The 23,421-nt window shown below is 41.8% G+C and overlaps 1 protein-coding gene across 1 annotated transcript in view; it reads left to right on the top strand.

The window, feature by feature from the left end:
- The window catches only part of ubr1 (ubiquitin protein ligase E3 component n-recognin 1), a 38,600-nt gene that overhangs the window by 432 nt on the left and 14,747 nt on the right, over positions 1-23,421 (top strand). The window contains exons 2-17 of the mRNA XM_039009539.1: positions 640-899; positions 1,426-1,504; positions 1,635-1,745; positions 19,907-20,034; positions 20,133-20,271; positions 20,451-20,513; positions 20,699-20,930; positions 21,035-21,123; positions 21,240-21,338; positions 21,434-21,591; positions 21,696-21,795; positions 21,909-22,037; positions 22,160-22,340; positions 22,818-22,879; positions 23,035-23,145; positions 23,285-23,350. Coding sequence (XP_038865467.1) covers positions 640-899; positions 1,426-1,504; positions 1,635-1,745; positions 19,907-20,034; positions 20,133-20,271; positions 20,451-20,513; positions 20,699-20,930; positions 21,035-21,123; positions 21,240-21,338; positions 21,434-21,591; positions 21,696-21,795; positions 21,909-22,037; positions 22,160-22,340; positions 22,818-22,879; positions 23,035-23,145; positions 23,285-23,350 — 2,007 coding nt within the window. The remainder of the gene's footprint in view (positions 1-639; positions 900-1,425; positions 1,505-1,634; positions 1,746-19,906; positions 20,035-20,132; positions 20,272-20,450; positions 20,514-20,698; positions 20,931-21,034; positions 21,124-21,239; positions 21,339-21,433; positions 21,592-21,695; positions 21,796-21,908; positions 22,038-22,159; positions 22,341-22,817; positions 22,880-23,034; positions 23,146-23,284; positions 23,351-23,421) is intronic.

Here is a 23,421-nt window from a genome sequence, read left to right as displayed (position 1 = left end):
TGGTGGACGCTCTTCTACGCACCCCCTTTCAAGTTTGCTAACCTGCTAACGCTAGCAACATTTACTAGCTACTGTAGCTAGCTAGCTAATGTTGCAAGAATACTATTTTGGTGGGCATCGCATTACCTATCTAGCTAGCTAGTTAAGATATGTCTGGTACTTTAATTATGAATTGTGTTCATACAGCTAACGTTAGTTCAGATGTTCTTGGTGGTAGTTAGTTAGCTAGCTACGTTGTCACACAGCAACGGATAATCTTGGTTGTCAGGATCTGTGACTAACGTTAGTTTATAGCGTGTGTGTGTGGGAGACGTTAATTTGACAAACTGTTTTCTAGCCATGACCATCTCGCCTCTGTCATCACGAGTTACCACAGCCACAAAGTCATAATTATGGCTAAACACTGCCTATTTAAAAAAGTGTTTGTGTGTTTTAATTTGAGCTTGCTAGGTTAATGCTTTTTGTCAGAACACTGTATAACAAAGATGTTTTTATCATTCAAGAAGAAGGTGGTTCAAGACCGCCTTTTGATGTACTATCACCTATATATAAATATATATATGCTGCCTCAAGTAGAAAGAGTCTCGATTAGTGTGCATTTAACCCGGATGTTGCTCTTCTCCCTCTCATGTCTTGCAGAGATGGCGGGATGCTGCGGACTGCGGGGCAGAGATGCTCCGCTTCGTGGTGGAGCAGGTGCCACAGATCTACTGCCTGGAGGTGGAGTCCAACTCTCAGGAGGAGGAGGAAGTGGTGCAGAGCCGTCTTCTGCAGCCACTGGAGTGTTTCCTGTTCGGCGAGGACCCTCAGGCTGGCCTGGAGAAGCTCCAGCAGGGCAGTGCCTCATCACAGCTTTGTGGACGTGTCTTCAAGGAGGGGGAGACTGTCTACTCCTGCAGGTCAGAACCAGCTTACTAATTGTCATGCATCAATGCTCATTAAGACACCTGCTTATCAGACAGAGATTTCATAACTTTTGAACCAACTCAGTCAGTAGTTGTAAGGCGATGGCATGTCAAGAAACAGAAATATGAAGAATCTGTTGACCATATGAACGTACTGTAAGGTGATGACATTTTTAGCAACCCGATTAGATATAAGCTCTGAAGGTGAGTTATTTAAAAAATATATAGATATATTCTCCCCCTCAACTCGACTAGTAATGTGGTTCAAAGATCAATGTAAATATATCCAAAATAGTTATTTAGAATTGATTTGCAAAAGCTGCAGTTCTAGTATTACCTAATTGGCCTACCTTTTGGTCACCTCACACACTACAACACTACAGTACTTAGCCTAACTGGCTCTAATTAATAGTTAAGTTAATTCTGTATCAGATTTTAGTGTGTGACTGTGTTTTCGAGCCAACTGTTGAGATGTGTGTGATCAAATTACGACTCTAACCTCCTGCGGGTCTGATTACAGGGACTGTGCGATAGATCCCACATGCGTACTGTGCATGGACTGCTTCCAGGACAGTGTGCACAAGGGCCATCGTTATAAAGTAAGTTCCCGTTTAAAATGTGTTTTTTTGGATGGTTTTAGTGTTTAACATAAGTGTTGATAACATCTCGTGAAATCTCACCTGCTGTCCGTGTCCATTACTGATCCTTGATGTTGTGTGATTCTTATAGATGCACGCTTCATCAGGAGGGGGGTTCTGTGACTGTGGGGATCTGGAGGCCTGGAAGACTGGGCCCTGCTGCTCCAAACACGACCCAGGGGCTGCCACTGCCATGGAAACGGTGCGTTTCATAACAGCCGGAAGAGAGAAGGGGGGGGGGTCACATTTTATTTTTCCATTCTGTGTTGATGACCTCAGTGTGCTTCTTTTCCTGTCTTGAGTTGGAGAATGCACTTTTGGCCTTCAACAAGAAAGTGTCTGGGAAATTGACACTTGGTCAGCCTCCATCACAAAACAAATTAGAGCTGGAATGACAGAGGGAGGGTGGTTGCAGAGAGGCCTTATGGAAAATTAGGGGATGAGATAAAGGCAGTCTACTGACGTTCTATTTAATTTGGTCCACTTATGTTATATTATCATCCATCAACAATGTTTCCATATCAACATGGAATGGTTTTTGCTGATAATCTTGATAAGAAACAATTATAAATAGGCCTAAATGGAGGGGCATTCAAGTCATTGAACAGTGTGGTGAACAGTCATGAAACAAAAGTGGTTGAGTACTGATTACTTATGCAGCCCAGCCCAGGTGTTGTCTGGCTTTCCTTACCCAGTGTGTTGAGATTACTGGGCCTTCCTCTGATAAGATCAGGAGCGGTGAGCAAACACAGAAGGCCCATGTGGCTCATTGCCTCTATCCGTAAACAGCAGGTGCCTCTATTGAAGGCTGGCCGCTGCCCTGTAGGCTGCTTTTTAGTGACACATCACATGACAACACTGTCTGGGTTTCAAACAAGGAAGCTCTCAGGCGGGTGATGTCCCAGACCTAATGTCTAGTGATAGATTACATCCCCTGTTTTGACATGGTAGTGTGACATGGTGTCTAGAATAGATAAACAGACAAACTGACTGTAGCTCTACCTATGTGTTATTTTGCCTATGTGTTGAATAATGTTTGTGTTCTTTTTGATAGTCTGTACACTTCTGATTGTGGTCTTACAGTGCATTTGGAAAGTATTCAGACCCCTTGACTTTTTCCCATATTTTGTTACGTTACAGGCTTGTTCTAAAATTGATTAATACTTTTTTTCCCCCTCATCAATCTACACACAATACCCCATAATGGCAAATTTATATAAAACAAAAATATTACTTAAATATTACATTTACATAAGTATTCAGATCCTTTACTCAGTACTTTCTTGAAGCACCTTTGGCAGCGATTGCAGCCTTGAGTCTTCTTGGGTGTCAGGGTGGAGAACATCACTTCTAAAATGAGATCATATGAATTACTACATTCTGTGCTAACTGAATAGATTCTGTGCTAACTGAATACAAAACCAAATTAAACAAATATTTTCTAACATTGTTACACATATGATAATAGATATGATTATTACACCTACATATGAAACATGATTCATTTTTAACATAATATAGTGTGCTATAAGCACAGCACTTATTCATTTAATTAATAACATTAGTTCTGATTTCTTATTTTACTATTGAGTTATTAAATAACCTAAGTTAATTATTTATTCAGGCAGCCATAGACTGCAGATGGATTTTGTAATTTTTAAATATTTTTGTATTAATTTTTTTTAACCTTTATTTAACTAGGCAAGTCAGTTAAGAACACATTCTTATTTTCAATGACAGCCTAGGAACAGTGGGTTAACTGCCTGTTCAGGGGCAGAACGACAGATTTGTACCTTGTCAGCTCAGGGATTTGAGTTTGCAACCTTTCGGTTACTAGTCCAACGCTCTAACCACTAGGCTACCCTGCCGCTTACCCTGCCGCTCCAATTAGGAAGCGTATGATTGTATAAGTAGGCTCAATCATTATTATAATTGAAATATAAGTCAGTGCCTTAACATGTAACACGTAGCCTACTGTCGGATTACAGATAGTCCTGAATGATTCGTGAATAATGAGGAAAGTTACAGAAGCACAAATATTATACCCCCAAGACATGCTAACCTCTCACCATCACAAAACATACTATATTATTATTTACAATAAAAGTGACTCAAATGACTCTACATTTTTTACCATTCATTTATATTAGGCCCAAAATAATCTGAAACACTACCAAAACAAACAGCAAATGCATCCAACAAGTTTGTCAAGTCACAAGCTTGATGTAATCATTGCGTGCTTGGAATATGGAACCAAATACTAAACCTTTGACTACTTTAATACACAAGTGAATTTGTCCCAATAATTTTGGTCCCCTAAAATGGGGGGACTATGTACAAAAAGTGCTGTAATTTCTAAACGGTTCACACAATATGGATGGAAAATACCCTTAAAGCTGACGGGCTGCACCTTAACCTCATAGTCATTTGTATCATTTCAAATCCAAAGTGCTAGAGTACAGAGCCAAAAAAAACAGAATATGTCACTGTCCCAATTAGGGCTGTCCCTGACAAAAAACAAATCTTGGTCGACTGATAGTCGTGTTCTTAAGCGTGTATTTTTTAAACGTGCATTTTTCCATGTACAGTACCAGTCAAAAGTTTGGACACACCTACTCATTCAAGTGTTTTTCTTAGTAAAAAAGTTTTTCTTCATTGTAGAGTAATAGTGAAGACATCAAAACTATGAAATGACACATAAGGAATCATGTAGTAACCAAAAAAGTGTTAAATCTAAAATATATTTTTATTTGTTTTTCAATGTAGCCACCCTTTACCTTGACAGCTTTGCACACTCTTGTTATTCTCTCAACAAGCATCACCTGGAATGCTTTTCCAGCATATGGTGAGCACTTGTTGGCTGTGGTCCAACTCATCCCAAACTATCTCAATTGGTTTTAGGTCGGGTGATTGTGGAGGCAAGGTCATCTGATGCAGCACCATCACTCTCCTTCTTGATCAAATAGTACCTTACACAGCCTGGAGGTGTGTTGTGGGTCATTGTCCTGTTAAAAAACAAATGATAGTCCCACTAAGCGCAAACCAGATGGGATGGCGTATCGCTACAGAATATTGTGATAGCCACGCTGGTTGTCTGTCTTGAATTCAAAATAATCACAGACAGTGTCACCAGCAAAGCAGCCCCACACCATCACACCTCCTCCTCCATGCTTCACGGTGGAACCACACATGCAGAGATCATCCGTTCGCCTACTTTGCATCTCACAAAGACACAGCGGTTGGAACCAAACATATCGAATTTGGACTCATCAGACCAAAGGACAGATTTCCATCGGTCTAATGTCCATAGCTCGTGTTTCTTGGCCCAAGCAAGTTTCTTCTTCTTGTTTGTGTCCTTTAGTAGTGGTTTCATTGCAGCAATTCGACCATGAAGGCCTGATACACAGTCTCCTCTGAACAGTTAATGTTAATGTGTCTGTTAGTTGAACTCTGAAGCATTTATTTGGGCTGCAATTTCTGAGGCTGGTAACTAATGAACTTATCCTCTGCAGCAGAGGTAACTCTGGGTCTTCCTTTCCTGTGGCGGTCCTCATGAGAGCTGCTTGACTTAAACAATCTCAGTCGACCAACAGGCTAATGACCAAACAATTGACCAGTCGACTAATTGGGGTCAGCCCTAGTCCCAATACTTTTGTATCTCCTGTCCAGCTTGTTTATCAAATCACATTTTATTGATCACATACACGTTTTTAGCAGATGTTATTGCAGGTTTAGCGAAATGCTTGTGCTTCTAGTTCCATCAGTATAGCAATATCTAATAAGTAATATCTAACAATTTCACAACGAATGCCAAATACACACAAATCTAAGTAAAGGAATGGAATTAAGAATATATAAATATATGGATGAGCAATGTCAGAGTGGCATAGACTAAGATACAGTAGATAGTATAGAATTAAGCAATAAGGCATGAGGAGGTGTGGTATTTGGCCACTATACCACGGCTAAGGGCTGTTCTTATGCACGATGCATCGCGGAGTGCCTGGACACAGCCCTTAGCCGTGTTATATTGGCCATATACCACAAATCCCCAAGGTGACTTATTGCTATTATAAACTGGTTACCAACGTAATAAAAATAAATGTTTTGTGGTATACGGTCTGATATACCACGGCTGTCAGCCAATCAGCATTCAGGGCTCGACCCACCCAGTTTATAATACAGGATGTACATATGAGATGGGTGATGCAAGATATGTAAACATTTATTACAGTGACTATAGTGTTCCATTTATTAAAGTGGCCAATGATTTCAAGTCTGTGTACCTAGGCTGCAGCCTCTCTGTACTAGTGATAGCTATTTAAGTCTGATGGCCTTGAGATAGAAGCTGTTTTTCAATCTCTCGGTCCCAGCTTTGATGCAGCTGTACTGACCTCGCCTTCTGGATGATAGCGGGGTGTACAGGCAGTGGCTCGGGTGGTTGCTGTCCTGGATGATCTTTTTGGCCATATTGTGACATCGGGTGCTGTAGATGTCCTGGAGGGCAGGTAGTTTGCCCCCGGTGATGCGTTGTGCAGACCACACCACCCTCTAGAGAACCCTGCGGTTGTGGGCGGTGCAGTTGCCGTACCAGGCAGTGATACAGCCCGACAGGATGCGCTCAATTGTGCATCTAAACGTTTGAGGGTTTTAGTTGACAAGCCAAATGAGCAATGTTTATCATGTTCTTGAAGCCGTCTTTCCTGACTGTATAAATAGGAATCATATCTTTGTTTGTGATAGAAATCCCAGAAGATATCACCTATGTGTAGGCGGGATGGTTTTTTTGTAGGGTGTTAAACTTAAAAACACATCAGCAGTCAATGCCTGCTTAACATAGGTGGCTGAGAGGCTTTTCTGCTGTCAATTAATTTAAAAAAAAAACATTTCACCATACAATTGTCATAAAGTAGGGAATGGTTCTTCAAATTATTGAATACATGTGTGGTGTTGTCTCCATAACACTTGTATTTGGTTGACATCGGTTTGCCTGTGGCCGAAATGCTGCCATACCACTGAAGATGCTCTGTCACCAAATCGGTGGTCTCGTTGGCACTAGCAGCACTCGTGTTTCCGACACAATGTAAAGCCCTTTCCAGCGTCTAACTGCGCGCTCTAAGCGGGGAAGCTTGTGATTGGCAAGCGTGTGCATGCCATGCAGAGTAAGAGAGCCCGCTTGTTATTGGTCAGCATCCTCTGTGCATGTAGAGATTGAATGAGGCTAGCGCATTTGGAGGAGGTACCATAGTTTATTTTTAACGTAGTGTCAAAGAAAGGAGATAATCGCAGTCTCTTGTGATATGGGTATTGCAATTTCGATCTGAATTCGATTAATCGTGCGGCCTTAACGTCTCTATTACGAAACGGTATATCGTCCAACCTAGTCTATGCCATATTATGTAGTGTACAGTTTAGAAGTTAGTCTTGTCTTCTTCTTTTGTTAAGAGATTAGTCAATTTGGCACTACGTCCAACCAGAGTTGTAGGTAATGGCGGACTGAAGATGGCAGACTGAACGTAGTTATGTAGAGCACCTCAAGATAAAAACGTAATATTCAATATCGGAAAGTTAGACTAAATATTAGCACTACACAATCTGGTGGGTGATAACCTTCAATCTGGATAACAAAACAAATCTTAAGACTAGAGAAATGTATCGACAAATATTACGAAAACAAGCAACACCTAAACATGATGGAGAGTAAGACAGGGGAACCTATTTCAAAATGAAAATGTGACCCTTCTACAGACACAGACAATTTTAATATTTTCACCACCGGGAATGGTAAAGGTCGAAACCGATTTGTTAAAATCAATAAATTACAAACTGGGTATGCTTGAATTAGTCAGTAAGGATATAAAAGAGTTGAAGGCAAGCCTCGAGATGTGTGATGAAAAAGCTGCGACATTGGAGACAGATACAAACAAACTAAAAGGGACAGTCAATAAGATTGAAATCGAAATGAATGAACTTAAAAAGGAGTACACTGTTCTGAGAGAAGCCTTACTTGACCTACAGACTAGATCCATGAGAGAGAATCTCGTACTTACAGGTATCCAAGAGAAAAAATGAGAAGTTCCTGAATCTGTAGTTAGAGTTCCTCCTTAGAGAGCTTCACATTCCACGCGAAGCTATCAACAAAATCCAACTCAAACGTGCACACCGCTTCGGGCAGAGGTATGAACGCCCAATCGTTGCCAAATTTGCTTCTTTTAAAGATAAAATAATGGTTAAAAGCCTGGGTAAAAGACTTGCTGGGACCAAAATTGGCATGAATGACCAGTTCCCGAAGGAAATTGCAGAACGACGTAAAGTTCTGTGTCCAATTTTCACGGAAAATAGATTAAAATGGAAACGAGTAGCTTTCGTCATCGATAAACTATATATTGATAACCAGTTGTTCAGAGACACAAAGACTACTCCATGTCTATTTTTAAAAAATTACGAAGTTCTTATAGACGAGGAAAATAATGAAACACAATTCTAGCCTGGTTATGGATTGTAATAATACAACAAAAAATATAGCTTTTCTATATTTCTTCAAATATAACTAATTGGAACACAAAAGCAGGGTTGGTCCTGCAAAGCCAAAGCCCCCTAAAGGGAGAGCATTCTATACAAGGAAATTCTCAAAGCTGCTTATGAGAACCTTGACGACCTTGTACCTAGCCGGTGGGGATTCCGGTGGGGTGCCCCCCACCCAGGCAGTGGCAGTGCTGGCAACACTAGCTGCAGTGCTGGCAACACTAGCTGCAGTAACCCATGGGGAGGGGGTCACACTCGGACATTCAGAGGGGGTATATTATTTTGGCACTGGTGGCACAAAATCAAAAGTCTGACTGCATGGAGATGCTTGAGAATATGGTCAATACGGGGGACAGTGTTGTGGTTCTTTCAGGGAAAAGGGGTACATTTGACCTCCCATCATCCTGGACATGACAATGGTTAATAAAATCTCCCCATTTCTGCCCATTTTTTTTGCACAGTCTTGCAGGCCTTCTCATACAGCTGCACCTGTATATGCAGTCGTAAATCAAGATCTTTCTTGAGTTGGGCTCTGGGATGGTGCAACTGTTGAGAATGTGAGCCTATAGTTATGTGGGGGAAAAGGTTTGAGTGTGTAGGTGCGTATCCCACAACTGTTGCGAAGGAGTAAAAGATGTTAGGGACAATATAGGATGATTCACAATAATTGTTTGCTAATATAATAATTGCTTGCAATAATGTAATTTTGGTAATGGCGAGACTGGTGAGAGGTAAAATCCTTTGCATAAATTGCCTACATTACTACAAATATTAATGGCTAATTATGGAAAATAAGAAACGGGATTTTAAAAATATATAGCTATCAAAAAAAAAATATATAATACAAATCGAGGTGAGGGCGATGGAAATGCATTTGGCGGTTGATCTACTTCTGTTCTGTAAATGGCACTGTGTGCTCTTTCCGAAGGATGGATCCCAGTCTTTTCCCAGTCGGGGGTGGTCTGCCGGGCATTGGGATGACAACCCAACTCGGGCTGAGGAGGGCTTTTAGCGGGTGGAATAGTGGGGACCAATTGGAGGTTTACTTAGTAGCAATGCAAATATCATGGTACAGCTATATAGACACTCAATCATCATGTTACTTTTTAATGGTATGTTTACAAACATATATTTTGATAAATAGAATTGAAAGTTGTCTCCATTATGGTAAGTGGTGAAATAAGTATAGCCAGTTACAATTGTAATGGCTTTTTTAGTAGATAATAAGAAAAGACAATCAGTATTTACCTGGCTAAAAGAGAAGGAATATAATATCTATTGTTTACAGGAAACTCATTCAACAATTTTCGATCAAGTTTTGTGGAAAAAGGACTGGGGGGGCGAAATATATTTCTCCCATGGGCAAAGAAATTCAAAAGGGGTGATGGTTTTAATTAATAGTAATTTTGATCTAAATGTGCAAATTGTCCAAACAGATCATCAAGGTAGATGGATTCTTTTAAATATGTTATTGGACAATAAACAGATATGGCTTATTAACCTATACGGTCCGAATAATGATGATCCAAGCTTCTTTGAAAATATATATAAGAATTTAGCAACTCTACAAGCAACACTAGACTCTATTATTATGATTTAATACGGTCTTAAATACCTCTATGGACCGGAAAGGAAATCACACTACAAACTATCACCCTCAGGCACTTAAGGAAATCATGAATGTCATGGATATATTGGAATTAGTGGATACTATATGGAGACTTAAATACCCTGACCTAGTGAGATATACATGGCGGAGGCTTAATCAAGCTAGTCGTCTTGACTACTTTCTTATGCCATCTCTCTGGCACCAAAAGTTTAAAAAGTGTTGATAGGGGACAGAATGCGGTCGGATCATCACATAATTGGCATATATATTACTCTTACAGAATTTCCACGTGGGTGAGGATATTGGAAATTGAATCAAAGCCTACTAGATGATAAATTGTTTAGAACTAGGACAGAAGAATTTATAACTGACTTTTGCAGACATAACATAGGTACAGCAGATCCCCGTATTGTATTGGACACTTTTAAGTGTGCCTTTAGAGGCCATGCAATTCAGTACTCATCTATAAAACAAAAGCAATTTAGATCAAAAGAGTCCATATTAACAAAGGAACTTGAAGCACTAACAATACAGTTAGATAGCAATAAAAACTGTACCATAGAGGCACATAATAAGTTAGAGGAAAAACAAAAAGAAATGGAAGAACTTATTCAAGAAAGACCCAGTGTAATATTTTGTAAAAAATAAAGCGAACTGGATAAAATATGTGGGAAAATGCACCAAATTATTTTAAAATCTTCAACATAGAAATGCTATCAAAAATAATTTACTGAAACTTGTTACAAATGATGGAGTCACGCATGATTCACTGAATGATATTTTGAAAGAGGAAGTAAAGTACTTTAAGAATATGTTTTCGTTTCAGTCTCCATCTCCACTAACCGAAGCTAATTGAATGGATTTTTTCCCTAATAATAATGTAAAATTAACATCTGTACAGAAACACTCATGTGAAGGCCAAATTACAGAGGAACTTCTTGATGCAATTAAAGCCTTTAAGGCTGAGAACTCCAGGGCTGGATGTTATACCAGTGGAAGTATACCAAACTGTTTTTGATATACTCAAAGGACCATTATTAGCATGTTTTAACCACTCCTATATAAATGGTAGATTATCAGACACGCAACAAGAAGGTCTGATATCATTATTAATGAAACAGGACCCAAGTGGTGTGTGTGTATGTATGTATATATATATATATATATTACACTGCTCAAAAAAATAAAGGGAACACTTAAACAACACAATGTAACTCCAAGTCAATCACACTTCTGTGAAATCAAACTGTCCACTTAGGAAGCAACACTGATTGACAATAAATTTCACATGCTGTTGTGCAAATGGAATAGACAAAAGGTGGAAATTATAGGCAATTAGCAAGACACCCCCAAAAAAGGAGTGATTCTGCAGGTGGTGACCACAGACCACTTCTCAGTTCCTATGCTTCCTGGCTGATGTTTTGGTCACTTTTGAATGCTGGCGGTGCTCTCACTCTAGTGGTAGCATGAGACAGAGTCTACAACCCACACAAGTGGCTCAGGTAGTGCAGTTCATCCAGGATGGCACATCAATGCGAGCTGTGGCAAAAAGGTTTGCTGTGTCTGTCAGCGTAGTGTCCAGAGCATGGAGGCGCTACCAGGAGACAGGCCAGTACATCAGGAGACGTGGAGGAGGCCGTAGGAGGGCAACAACCCAGCAGCAGGACCGCTACCTCCGCCTTTGTGCAAGGAGGTGCACTGCCAGCGCCCTGCAAAATGACCTCCAGCAGGCCACAAATGTGCATGTGTCTGCTCAAACGGTCAGAAACAGACTCCATGAGGGTGGTATGAGGGCCCGACGTCCACAGGTGGGGGTTGTGCTTACAGCCCAACACCGTGCAGGACGTTTGGCATTTGCCAGAGAACACCAAGATTGGCAAATTCGCCACTGGCGCCCTGTGCTCTTCACAGATGAAAGCAGGTTCACACTGAGCACATGAGCACATGTGACAGACGTGACAGAGTCTGGAGACGCCGTGGAGAACGTTCTGCTGCCTGCAACATCCTCCAGCATGACCGGTTTGGCGATGGGTCAGTCATGGTGTGGGGTGGCATTTCTTTGTGGGGCCGCACAGCCCTCCATGTGCTCGCCAGAGGTAGCCTGACTGCCAATAGGTACCGAGATGAGATCCTCAGACCCCTTGTGAGACCATATGCTGACACATGCACATTTGTGGCCTGCTGGAGGTCATTTTGCAGGGCTCTGGCAGTGCACCTCCTTGCACAAAGGCGGAGGTAGCGGTCCTGCTGCTGGGTTGTTGCCCTCCTACGGCCTCCTCCACGTCTCCTGATGTACTGGCCTATCTCCTGGTAGCGCCTCCATGCTCTGGACACTACGCTGACAGACACAGCAAACCTTTTTGCCACAGCTCGCATTGATGTGCCATCCTGGATGAACTGCACTACCTGAGCCACTTGTGTGGGTTGTAGACTCTGTCTCATGCTACCACTAGAGTGAGAGCACCGCCAGCATTCAAAAGTGACCAAAACATCAGCCAGGAAGCATAGGAACTGAGAAGTGGTCTGTGGTCACCACCTGCAGAATCACTCCTTTTTTGGGGGTGTCTTGCTAATTGCCTATAATTTCCACCTTTTGTCTATTCCATTTGCACAACAGCATGTGAAATTTATTGTCAATCAGTGTTGCTTCCTAAGTGGACAGTTTGATTTCACAGAAGTGTGATTGACTTGGAGTTACACTGTGTTGTTTAAGTGTTCCCTTTATTTTTTTGAGCAGTGTATATATATATATATATATATATATATATATATTTCATCTTTATTTAACCAGGTAGGCTAGTTGAGAATAAGTTCTCATTTACAACTGCGACCTGGCCAAGATAAAGCAAAGCAGTGCGACACCAACAACACAGTTACACATGGAATAAACAAACATACAGTCAACAACACAATAGAGAAAAAGTCTATATACAGTGTGTGCAAATGAGGTAGGATAACGGAGGTAAGGCAATAAATAGGCCATAGTGGCGAAATTATTACAATATAGCAATTAAACAGTGGAGTTATAGATGTGCAGTAGATGAGTGTACAAGTAGAGATACTGGGGTGCAAAGGAGCAAAATAGTTAACAGTATGGGGATGAGGTAGTTGGGTGGGCTATGTACAGGTGCAGTGATCTGTGAGCTGCTCTGACAGCTGGTGCTTAAAGCTAGTGAGGGAGATATGAGTCTCCAGCTTCAGTGATTTTTGCAGTTCGTTCCAGTCATTGGCAGCAGAGAACTGGAAGGAAAGGTGGCCGAAGAAGGAATTGGCTTTGGGGGTGACCAGTGAAATATACCTGCTGGAGCGCGTGCTACGGGTGGGTGCTGCTATGTTGACCAGTGAGCTGCGATAAGGCGGGGCTTTACCTAGCAAAGACTTATAGATGACCTGGAGCCAGTGGGTTTGGCGACGAATATGAAGCGAGGGCCAGCCAACGAGAGCATACAGGTCGCAATGGTGGGTAGTATATGGGGCTTTGGTGGCAAAACGGATGGCATTGTGATAGATTGCATCCTATTTGCTGAGTAGAGTGTTGGAGGCTACTTTGCAAATGACAAAGTCAAGGATCGGTAGGATAGTCAGTTTTACGAGGGTATGTTTGGCAGCATGAGTGAAGGATGCTTTGTTGCAGGTGGGCAGCGATCAGTTGAAGAGCATGCATTTAGTTTTACTTGCATTTAAGAGCAGTTGGAGGCCACGGAAGGAGAGTTGTATGGCATTGAAGCTCGTCTGGAGGTTAGTTAACTTCTTATGGCTGCAGCCCGACACCGGTACACTTATGACAACATCCAGCTCAAGTGCAGGGCGCGAAATTCAAAAGATATTTTTTTAAAATATTTAACTTTCACACATTAACAAGTCCAAGACACCAGATGAAAGGTACACATCTTGTGAATCAAGCCAACATGTCCGATTTTTAAAATGTTTTACAGGGAAGACACTATGTAAATCTATTAGCTAACCACGTTAGCAAAAGACACCACTATTCTTACTCCATCAGTTTTTACTCCATCAGTAGCTATCACAAATTCGACCAAATAAAGATATAAATAGCCACTAACCAAGAAACAACTTCATCAGAGGACAGTCTGATAACATATTTATTGTATAGCATATGTTTTGTTCGAAGAATTTGCATATTTCAGGTATAAATCATAGTTTACATTTCAGCTACAATCAGAAATTGCACCGAAAGCAGCCATAATATTTACAGACACCAACGTCAAATACCTAATTACTCATCATAAAACATTTCTGAAAAATACATAGTGTACAGCAATTGAAAGACAGGCATCTTGTGATTCCAGACAATATTTCCGATTTATTAAATGTTTTACAGCGAAAACAAAATGTAGCGCTATATTAGCGTAGCCACAATAGCCAGAAACACTTGGGCGCCCACGACCAGTTCACATGCACGACAGATATTAGAAATAGCATCATAAAATGTTTCTTACTTTTGGTGATCTTCCGTCAGAATGTTGGACAAGGTGTCCTTTGTCCAGAACAGTCGTTGTTTTGATCTGGAACGGCAAATATCCCTCTTCATTTAGCATGGGCACTTGCCAAGTGCTACGGATCTCTCCAACGTCAACAAAGTCAGAGAACGGAACACGGCAAAACTCCCGAAAAAATTTCAATAATCTGATTAAACTATATTGAAAAAACATACGTTACGATGATATGGTCACATGTATCAAATAAAATCTAAGACGGAGATGTTAGTCGTCCATAACGGGAGCAAAACAGAAGGCATATCCATGTCCTCTTTCGCGCGCTCCAGAAACAGGAAGTGGACGGTCACGTCAAAGAAATAGCTTTTATTCCACCTCAGACCAAGATAAACACAAAATTTCTTCTCTCACAGCCTCTTGACACCCAGAGGAAGGCGTATGAAGTGTACGTAGACTCTTACGTATCATGACCATGTATAGGCAGGAAGTTGAACAGAGCATATATTTCTGACATTCCACTTCCTGGTCAGGAAAAGTGCTGCAGAATGAGTTCTGTTTCACTCAGAGAAATAATTCAAACGGTTTTAGAAACTAGAGAGTGTTTTCTATCCAATAGTAATAATAATATGCATATTGTACGAGCAAGAATTGAGTACGAGGCCGTTTGAAATGGGCACTATTTAACTGGCTACTCAATACTGCCCCTTGCAGCCATAACAGGTTAACACAGTGTCCAAAGATGGGCCAGATGTATACGGAATGGTGTCGTCTGCGTGGAGGGGGATCAGAGAATCACCAGCAGCAAGAGCGACATCATCGATGTTTACAGAGAAAGTTGGCACGAGAATTGAACACTGTGGCACCCCCATAGAGACTGACAGAAGTCTGGACAACAGGCCCTCCGATTTGACACACTGAATTCTGTCTGAGAAGTAGTTTGTGAACCAGGTGAGGCAGTCATTTGAGAATCCAAGGCTGTTGAGTCTGCCGCTAAGAATGTGGTGAATGACAGAGTCGAAAGCTTTGGCCAGGTCGATGAATACAGCTGCACAGTAATGTCTCTTATCAATGGCGGTTATGATATCGTTTAGGACCTTGAGCGTGGCAGAGGTGCACCCATGACCAGCTCGGAAACCAGATTGCATAGCGGAGAAGGTACGGTGGGATTCGAAATGGTCGGTGATCTGTTTGTTAACTTGGCTTTCGAAGACCTTAGATAGGCAGGGTTGGATAGATATAGGTCTATAGCAGTTTGGGTCTAGAGTGTCTCCCCCTTTGAAGAGGGGGATGACCGTGGCAGCTTTCCAATCTTTGGGGATCTCAGACGATACGAAAGAGAGGTTCAACAGGCTAGTAATAGGGGTTTCAACAATTTCGGCTGATAATTTTAGAGAGGGTCCAGATTGTCTAGCCCGGCTGATTTGTAGAGTTCCAGATTTTGCCGCTCTTTCAGAACATCAGCTATCTGGATTTGGGTGAAGGAGAAATGGTGGAGGCTTGGGCAAGTTGCTGTGGGGGATGCAGGACTGTTGACTGGGGTAGGGTTAGCCAGGTGGAAGCATGGCCAGCCGTAGAAAAATGCTTATTGAAATTCTCAATTATCGTGGATTTATCGGTGGTGACGGTGTTTCCTAGACTCAGTGCAGTGGGCAGCTGGGAGGAGGTGCTCTTATTCTCCATGGATTTTAGTGTGCCAAAATGTTTTTGAGATTGTGCTACAGGATGCAAATTTCTGTTTGAAAAAGCTAGCCTTTGCTTTCCTAACTGCCTGTGTATATTGGTTCCTAACTTCCCTGAAAAGTCGCATATCGCGGGGGCTGTTCAATGCTAATGCAGTACGCCACAGGATGTTTTTGTGCTGGTTAAGGGCAGTCAGGTCTGGAGTGAACCAGGGGCTATATCTGTTCCTTGTTCTTCATTTTTTGAATGGGGCATGCTTATTTAAGGTTGTGAGGAAATTACTTTTAAAGAATGACCAGGCATCCTCGACTGACGGAATAAGGTCAATGTCCTTCCAGGATACCCGGGCCAGGTCGATTAGAAAGGCCTGCTCGCTGAAGTGTTTTAGGGAGAGTTTGACAGTGATGAGGGGTGGTTGTTTGATCGCAGACCCATTACGGATGCAGGCAATGAGGCAGTGATCGCTGAGATCCTGGTTGAAGACAGCAGAGGTGTATTTGGAGGGCAGGTTGGTTAGGATAATATCTATGAGGGTGCCCGTGTTTATGGATTTGGGGTTGTACCTGGTAGGTTCATTGATAATTTGTGTGAGATTGGGGGCATCAAGCTTAGATTGTAGGATGGCCTTGGTGTTAAGCATGTCCCAGTTTAGGTCACCTAACAGCACGAGCTCTGAAGTAAGATTGGGGCCAATCAATTCACATATGGTGTCCAGGGCACAGCTGGGGGCAGAAGGTGGTCTATAGCAAGTGGCAACGGTGAGAGAATTGTTTCTGGAAAGGTGGATTTTTTAAAGTAGGAGCTCAAATTGTTTGGGCACAGACCTGGATAGTAAGACAGAGCTCTGCAGGCTATCTTTGTAGTAGATTGCAACTCCGCCCCCTTTGGCAGTTCTATCTTGTCGGAAAATGTTATAGTTAGGGATGGACATTTCAGGGTTTTTGGTGGTCTTCTAAGCCAGGATTCAGACACAGCTAGGACATATAAAGATCCAGTCCATTTCAAAAATTGGAGGCCTCTTACACTTCAGTGTTGTGATTAAAAAATCCTAGCAAGATGCTTGGCGCATAGAATTAAAAAGTAATGTCAGATATTATTCATCCTAATCAGACAGGTTTTTTACATGGACGATACATTGGAGATAATATAAGACAAGTACTGGAAACAATAGAATACTATGAAATATCAGGGACTCCAGGCCTGGTTTTCATAGCTGATTTTGAAAAAGGCTTTTGATAAAGTATGACTGGAGTTTATATATACAGTGGGGAGAACAAGAATTTGATACACTGCTGATTTTGCAGGTTTTCCAACTTACAAAGCATGTAGAGGTTTGTAATTATCATAGGTACACTTCAACTGTGAGAGACGGAATCTAAAACAAAAATCCAGAAAATCACATTGTATGATTTTTAAGTAATTAATTTGCATTTTATTGCATGACATAAGTATTTGATCACCTACCAACTAGTAAGAATTCCATCTCTCACAGACCTGTTAGTTTTTCTTTAAGAAGCCCTCCTGTTCTCCACTCATTACCTGTATTAACTGCACCTGTTTGAACTCGTTACCTGTATAAAAGACACCTGTCCACACACTCAATCAAAGAGACTCCAACCTTTCCACAATGGCCAAGACCAGAGAGCTGTGTAAGAACATCAGGGATAAAATTGTAGACCTGCACAAGGCTGGGATGGGGTACAGGACAATAGGCAAGCAGCTTGGTGAGAAGGCAACAACTGTTGGCGCAATTATTAAAAACATAAATTATTATTAGAAACATATGTAGCTAATTTTTGGTCACAGGTCCAGGAATGGCTGAAGAATTGCAACATTTGCCTAGAACTAACGCTACAGATAGCAATACTGGGTGATTTGAAAAGCCATAGTCAATCAATCAATAATATAATATTTATTTTAGCAAAAAAATATATTTTTAATTTACAATCTGTAGAAGCTATGAGAATAGAAAGGTTCAGTGCTTTTGTGAAGCATCACAGCACAGTTGAAAAATATATGGCAAATAGAGATCCAAAATGGATGGTGTTAAGACCTTGATGGGAGGGGTTGAATGGAGCTGAAGGGTGGGATTAATAATAAGATAACCAATGTAAAACATACAGGGTCTGTAAAATGTATATAGGTTCAGAAATGTTGTGAAATAGCACAGTTACAAATATAAATAAAACTGGATGGACATCAGAAATAGAGGAAGGACTAAAACAAACAAAATATAACTATTGTAAAATTGTCTGTAAGTCTAAGTGTTATTGTTTATTAGTTTACTCCACTTGGGGGAAGGGTGGTAGGTTTTGCGGAGAATAATAAAGGTATATTCTAAAAAAAAGTATGTATGTCTGTATATGGATATATATATTTACAAAAAAAAGATATGGGAATATTATGCTGATCCACCAAAAAAGGGAAAAAAATAGAGATTATGTGAAGAAAAACAATGAGCTCTGTCTCATTTGAGTTTTCTAAATAACTTTTGTTGAATTAGGTATTGTATACATTTGTATATGTCTGAACTGTCTTAGTTATGCATGTGTAGGGCCCTATAAAATCTGCTATGTGGACGGAATCACAGAATCCAGACATTAAAACAACGTTCAACAATATTCAAAAATATATTGAACTTAGTAGGAAATCAACTAAATATATTGAATTTATTAGTAAATGGTTTAATTTGCCCAAGATTATGATAAGACATGAACAAAGTCAAATGCATAAATGATTAATATTGTCATGGAATTTACCACCAGGGACACCTGAAGTCAATATTAAATGAATCATTCTTTATTATCGACAAGCTGGAGAGGTTCCAACAAACTTAATGCACCAAGTACTACACGTCTGTCAGGAGTTCCCCCGGGGCAGTCCCGTTAGTTATTTTATATACTGCTTACACAGACAAGTTATATTTGCATGATTAATTATTCATATTATTTCTAACGTTTGGTTCATGCATGTGACCGACCAATACCTTACAAGGCTTTGTCTCTCTACTTTGTGTCGCCGTTAGTGATGATGTTAAGACAACCGTCTTCTGGTAGAGGGAAAGGTTATCCCAAAAACCTTCTCAATGAAATGTTAACTACAAAGTAGTCTATGCCTACCTAACATAATAATATCCACTATATATACAAAAGTATGTGGACACCCCTTCAAATTAGTGGATTCGGCTATTTCATCCACACCCGTTGCTGACAGGTGTATAAAATCGAGCACACAGCCATGCATTTTCCATAGACAAACATTGGCAGTAGAATGGCCTGTACTGAAGAGCTCAGTGACTTTCAACATGGCACCCTTCAACAAGTAATTTCATGACCTCAGCTCCATCAAACACCTTTGGGATGAATTGAAACGCTGACTGCAAGCCAGGCCTAATCGCCCAACATTGGTGCCCGACCTCACTAATGCTCTTGTGGCTGAATGGAAGCAAGTCCCTGCAGCAATGTTCCAACATCTAGTGGAAAGCATACTTTTGGTCATATAGTGTATCATGATTATTTGCGTCAATCCAGTAGTGATTTGTTTAGCAAACTCTGTAACCACTTGTCTGCTACAGAAAGACCAATAACCAAGCAAGTCTCTTGCTGGTGTGCACTTCAATTAAAGGGTATGTACACCCAACATTTCTTAGATTTTTGCCAGACCTCCAAATGTTGTCTCCTGATGTAGTTTAAGCATGGTTGTGGACTTAGAACATCCAATTGTGTTGTTTTTCTATTTAAAAACTGTGATTTTGAGAGTGAAAATCTAAAATAAATGAAATCTGAAACCTAAGAAAACAAAATGGAGAACATTTAAACCGATTCTATAGGGCCCTACATGTGCAAGACATGATTGTGTGTATCAGATGGCACCATACCATAGGGCGGCAGCTAGCCTAGCAGTTAAGAGCGTTGATCCAGTAACTGAAAGATTTTAGGTTTGAATCCCCGAGCCGACTAGGTGAAAAATCTGTCTGTTCCCTTGATCAAGGCACATAACCCTAATTGCTGCTGTAAGTCACTCTGGTTAAGAGCGTCTGCTAAATGACTCAAATGTAAAAATGTGTGTGACTGATACTTTTTGTCTCTGTAGGATGAGTGTGTGTTAGAGCCTGGTTTACGTGAGCGTGCCCAGAAGCTCTTCCAGGTTCTCCTGCGCTACGCTACAGATCTGCTGGTGTGGGAGGAGAGCTATGAGCTAGCAGCAGAACTGCAGCCCAGGTACTAGCCTATTTCTAATGATAACCATAGCACTAAACTTATCCACATTACACCAGTAGTTTTAAATCCAGAATGACATTCAATGTGATTTCTCATAGGGTGAAGGAGGACACATACTACTGTGTACTGTACAACGATGAGCACCACTCATATGATCATGTGATCTACACCCTGCAGCGCTCTGTTCAGTGTGACCACAGTGAGGCACATACTCACACAGCCCTCATCGACAAAGAGGTACTGTCTGCAGGCATTCTCTGCCATCTGGCATTCTTCATTACTTTCTTTAATTTATAGCATCTAGATATGTCAATAAAGGGGGGAAAACGGAAAACAAATGTCTTCTGCTGCAATGTTGAACTCTCGTTGTTATTATAGCTATGCACTTGAAATTGATCATTCTCTTTTGAATGCAGGGTCGCCGGGCAGTGAAGCGAGGGAAGCTCCGGTCTTGCCAACAAGCCAAGGACCTCATCAGGGTAAATCATAGCCTTTTATAAAACTGCAAAATGCTAATTTTGCCATAGAACTTAATCACCTCCAGTGTTCTGAGTCAGACATCTTACCCCTGCTATATGCTGTGTTGTTGTAGTCCCACGTTGGACTACATCTCCCTGCAGCCACTGACCTCTAACCTATGTTGTATTCTGTGTTGTTCTTTTAGTCCCACTCGGAGCACATCTCCCTGCAGCCCTTGCGTGTGGAGATCCTCCACTCTGCGGTCATGGCCCACCAGAGCTTTGCCATGCGATTGGGCGCCTGGTTTCAGCAGATCATCGGCTACTCAGTGGGGTTCAGGCAGGTGTTCTGCCAGGTGGCTCTGGAGCCCAGCTCAGAGGGGGACCAGCCCAGCCTCATCAGCCGACTCATGCTGCACGACTCCAGGCTGTACAAAGGCAAGAAGACCTTGATCCATACTCCAATCTATCTCTACATTAAGATGCACCTCTGTTTTGCCTCCAGTCCATCACATTCAAGCCCATTCTCTTCTTTCCACCAGGAGCCCGCAAGTTCATCCATGAGTTGATCTTCTGTAGCCTGCTGATGGAGACTGAGTACAAGAGGCGCTTTGCCATTGAGTTCACCAAGGTATGTCAGAAGTCAGTAGTACACTGATATGTTTAAAATAAATGCAACCTTTACATTACAATTATGTGGCTAACCTATACTGTACATCCAACCCTTTTGCCCTAACTGTCTTTCAGCATTACAAACAACTGCAGAAGGACTACACACTTGATGACCATGAGAGGAGCATATCCATTACAGCTCTATCTGTGCAGATCTTCACCGTACCCACTCTGGTGAGAGCGATGGCCATCCATGTAATATAAAATAAACATTTGCCAGGCTTAGCTCACATACCACTGTATCCTTCTCTCTCTCTCTCTCTGTTCAGGCCAGGCAGCTGATTGAGGAAGGGAATGTGATCAAGGTGATCGTTGACACCGTCATGGAGCTGCTTTCGGAGCACCTGGATGCCAACCATCGCTTCCACTTCCAGGGGTACAACTCAGACAAGTTCTTCCGGATCCAGGTGATCTTCCACGACCTCAGGTGGGTGTGACATACTACTCAGCTTAATCTCTGACATTAGGAATATGTCTCTTGCTATAGCTGCCTGATGCTTATCCGTAATATGAAAGTGTTCTATTCCACAGGTACATTCTGATCAGCAAGCCCTCTGTGTGGACTGAGGAGCTGAGGACCCAGTTCCTGGAGGGGTTCAGGGTCTTCCTGGGGCTCCTCCACTGCATGCAGGTACACTCAGTCGCTTTACACTCTGGAGTAACCGTCGGGCGTTACAGCTTTCGTATTGACTTGCAGCCTTTGCCTCCATCATGAAATGCATCAGATGGTTGTTCTCTTGGTAGGGTATGGAGGAGGTGAAGCGGCAGTTTGGTCAGCACATCGAGGTCGAACCTGAATGGGAGGCTGGGTTTTCTATCCAGAGACAGCTACGACACATCCTCGTCATGTTCCAGGACTGGTGTTCATCTGATGTAAGTCCTCACGCAATGCTTTTTAAAATCCCCAAATCCCTCAATCTCTGATAAATATGGAAAAGTGTATGTTTCTGTGTACTTGACTGGCATCTCTGCCCATGCCCCCCCCCCGCTCCCAGGAGACTGTTCTCCTCCTGTCCTTCAGGGAGTGCCACAGGGCGCTGATGCGCTGCAATAACCAACCCTTTCAAAGCGAGGCCACAGACTACTACATGTGTAAACACATCCTCCATGTCAGCCCATACAAGGTGTCCCAGGAGCCTGTCAGCATACACCTGCCCATCTCCAGGGCGCTCGCTGGTGAGGAGAACCATACTGTCCATCTGTCTGCCCCTATGGGCCTTGGGAAATTGCTCTGTGTTGGGACAGTAGTTGGGGTTGTGTAAATGAAGATGGCGTTATGGAAATGAAGATCATACAGCATGGCTATTGGGTATTTGGGCCGGGACGAGACCATTACTGCAATATTTTTTTTCCGTAGAAAAAATGAAAACACAAAGCAGACAACTCTTTGATCCTTTAAAAACCTGCTGTATGTAAAATATTGTGTACTATAGCTTGGAAAATAAATACATGTGACTTTGGATGACAGCATAATGTTTGTTTACAACATTAGGGCTGTTTTCCTAAAGAAGTAACATTTCCTAAATAAGTTATTGCGATACTGGTATCGTCCCAGCCCTATTGGTTATGCTGTCATTCCACCTTCACGCTAATGTTCTTTGGTGCATCTTGAGTTTTACGGAACCTCTAATACCAGTTCCTTATGATCCCCAGGCCTGTATGTACAGCTGTGTTATACAGGGGCAGTCAAACGCCTCCATGAATTCCTGGATCCAGTAAGTATCTGTGACAAGTGAAAACTCACTTTAAATCTTTCCATCGGTTTTCTTGTGTTTCATCTGTCGGTAGTCAGTAAGAATCAGCTTTGTATCTGCAGACTATCTTCTTCCCACTGCTGTTGCTAAATGACAGGGCCGTCTATGTGTTACAGGAGAGCTGTGACTTCACCTGGTTTGCGGAGCACCCTCTGCGCTGTGTGGTGCTGGCTGCCCAAGTCTCAGCTGAGATGTGGCGCAGGAACGGCCTCTCGCTCGTCAGCCAGGTGAAAGGCGGGATGTGATGGCTTGGATGGGCTGATGGTGTCAACTGTTGCTAAAACTGGAACTTTTCAAGAATTGATTTCACATTTTGTGATTGCTTAAATGTCAGTGTTTCAATGTAAGATGATTTGTCATTTCCAGGTGTATTATTACCACGATGTAAAATGCAGGGATGAGATGTTTGACAAGGATGTCATCATGCTACAGGTTAGTGTTTTAACAGCAACATTGTTCTGCGCTCCCCTCCCTTTTTATTCTATTGAGTCTCCTGACTACCA

The sequence above is a fragment of the Salvelinus namaycush genome, chromosome 15, assembly GCF_016432855.1.
Source record: "Salvelinus namaycush isolate Seneca chromosome 15, SaNama_1.0, whole genome shotgun sequence".
In the NCBI taxonomy this organism is placed as follows: domain Eukaryota; kingdom Metazoa; phylum Chordata; class Actinopteri; order Salmoniformes; family Salmonidae; genus Salvelinus; species Salvelinus namaycush.
Note: the sequence above shows the minus strand (reverse complement) of the source record. Positions and strands in the feature narration are given on the sequence as shown.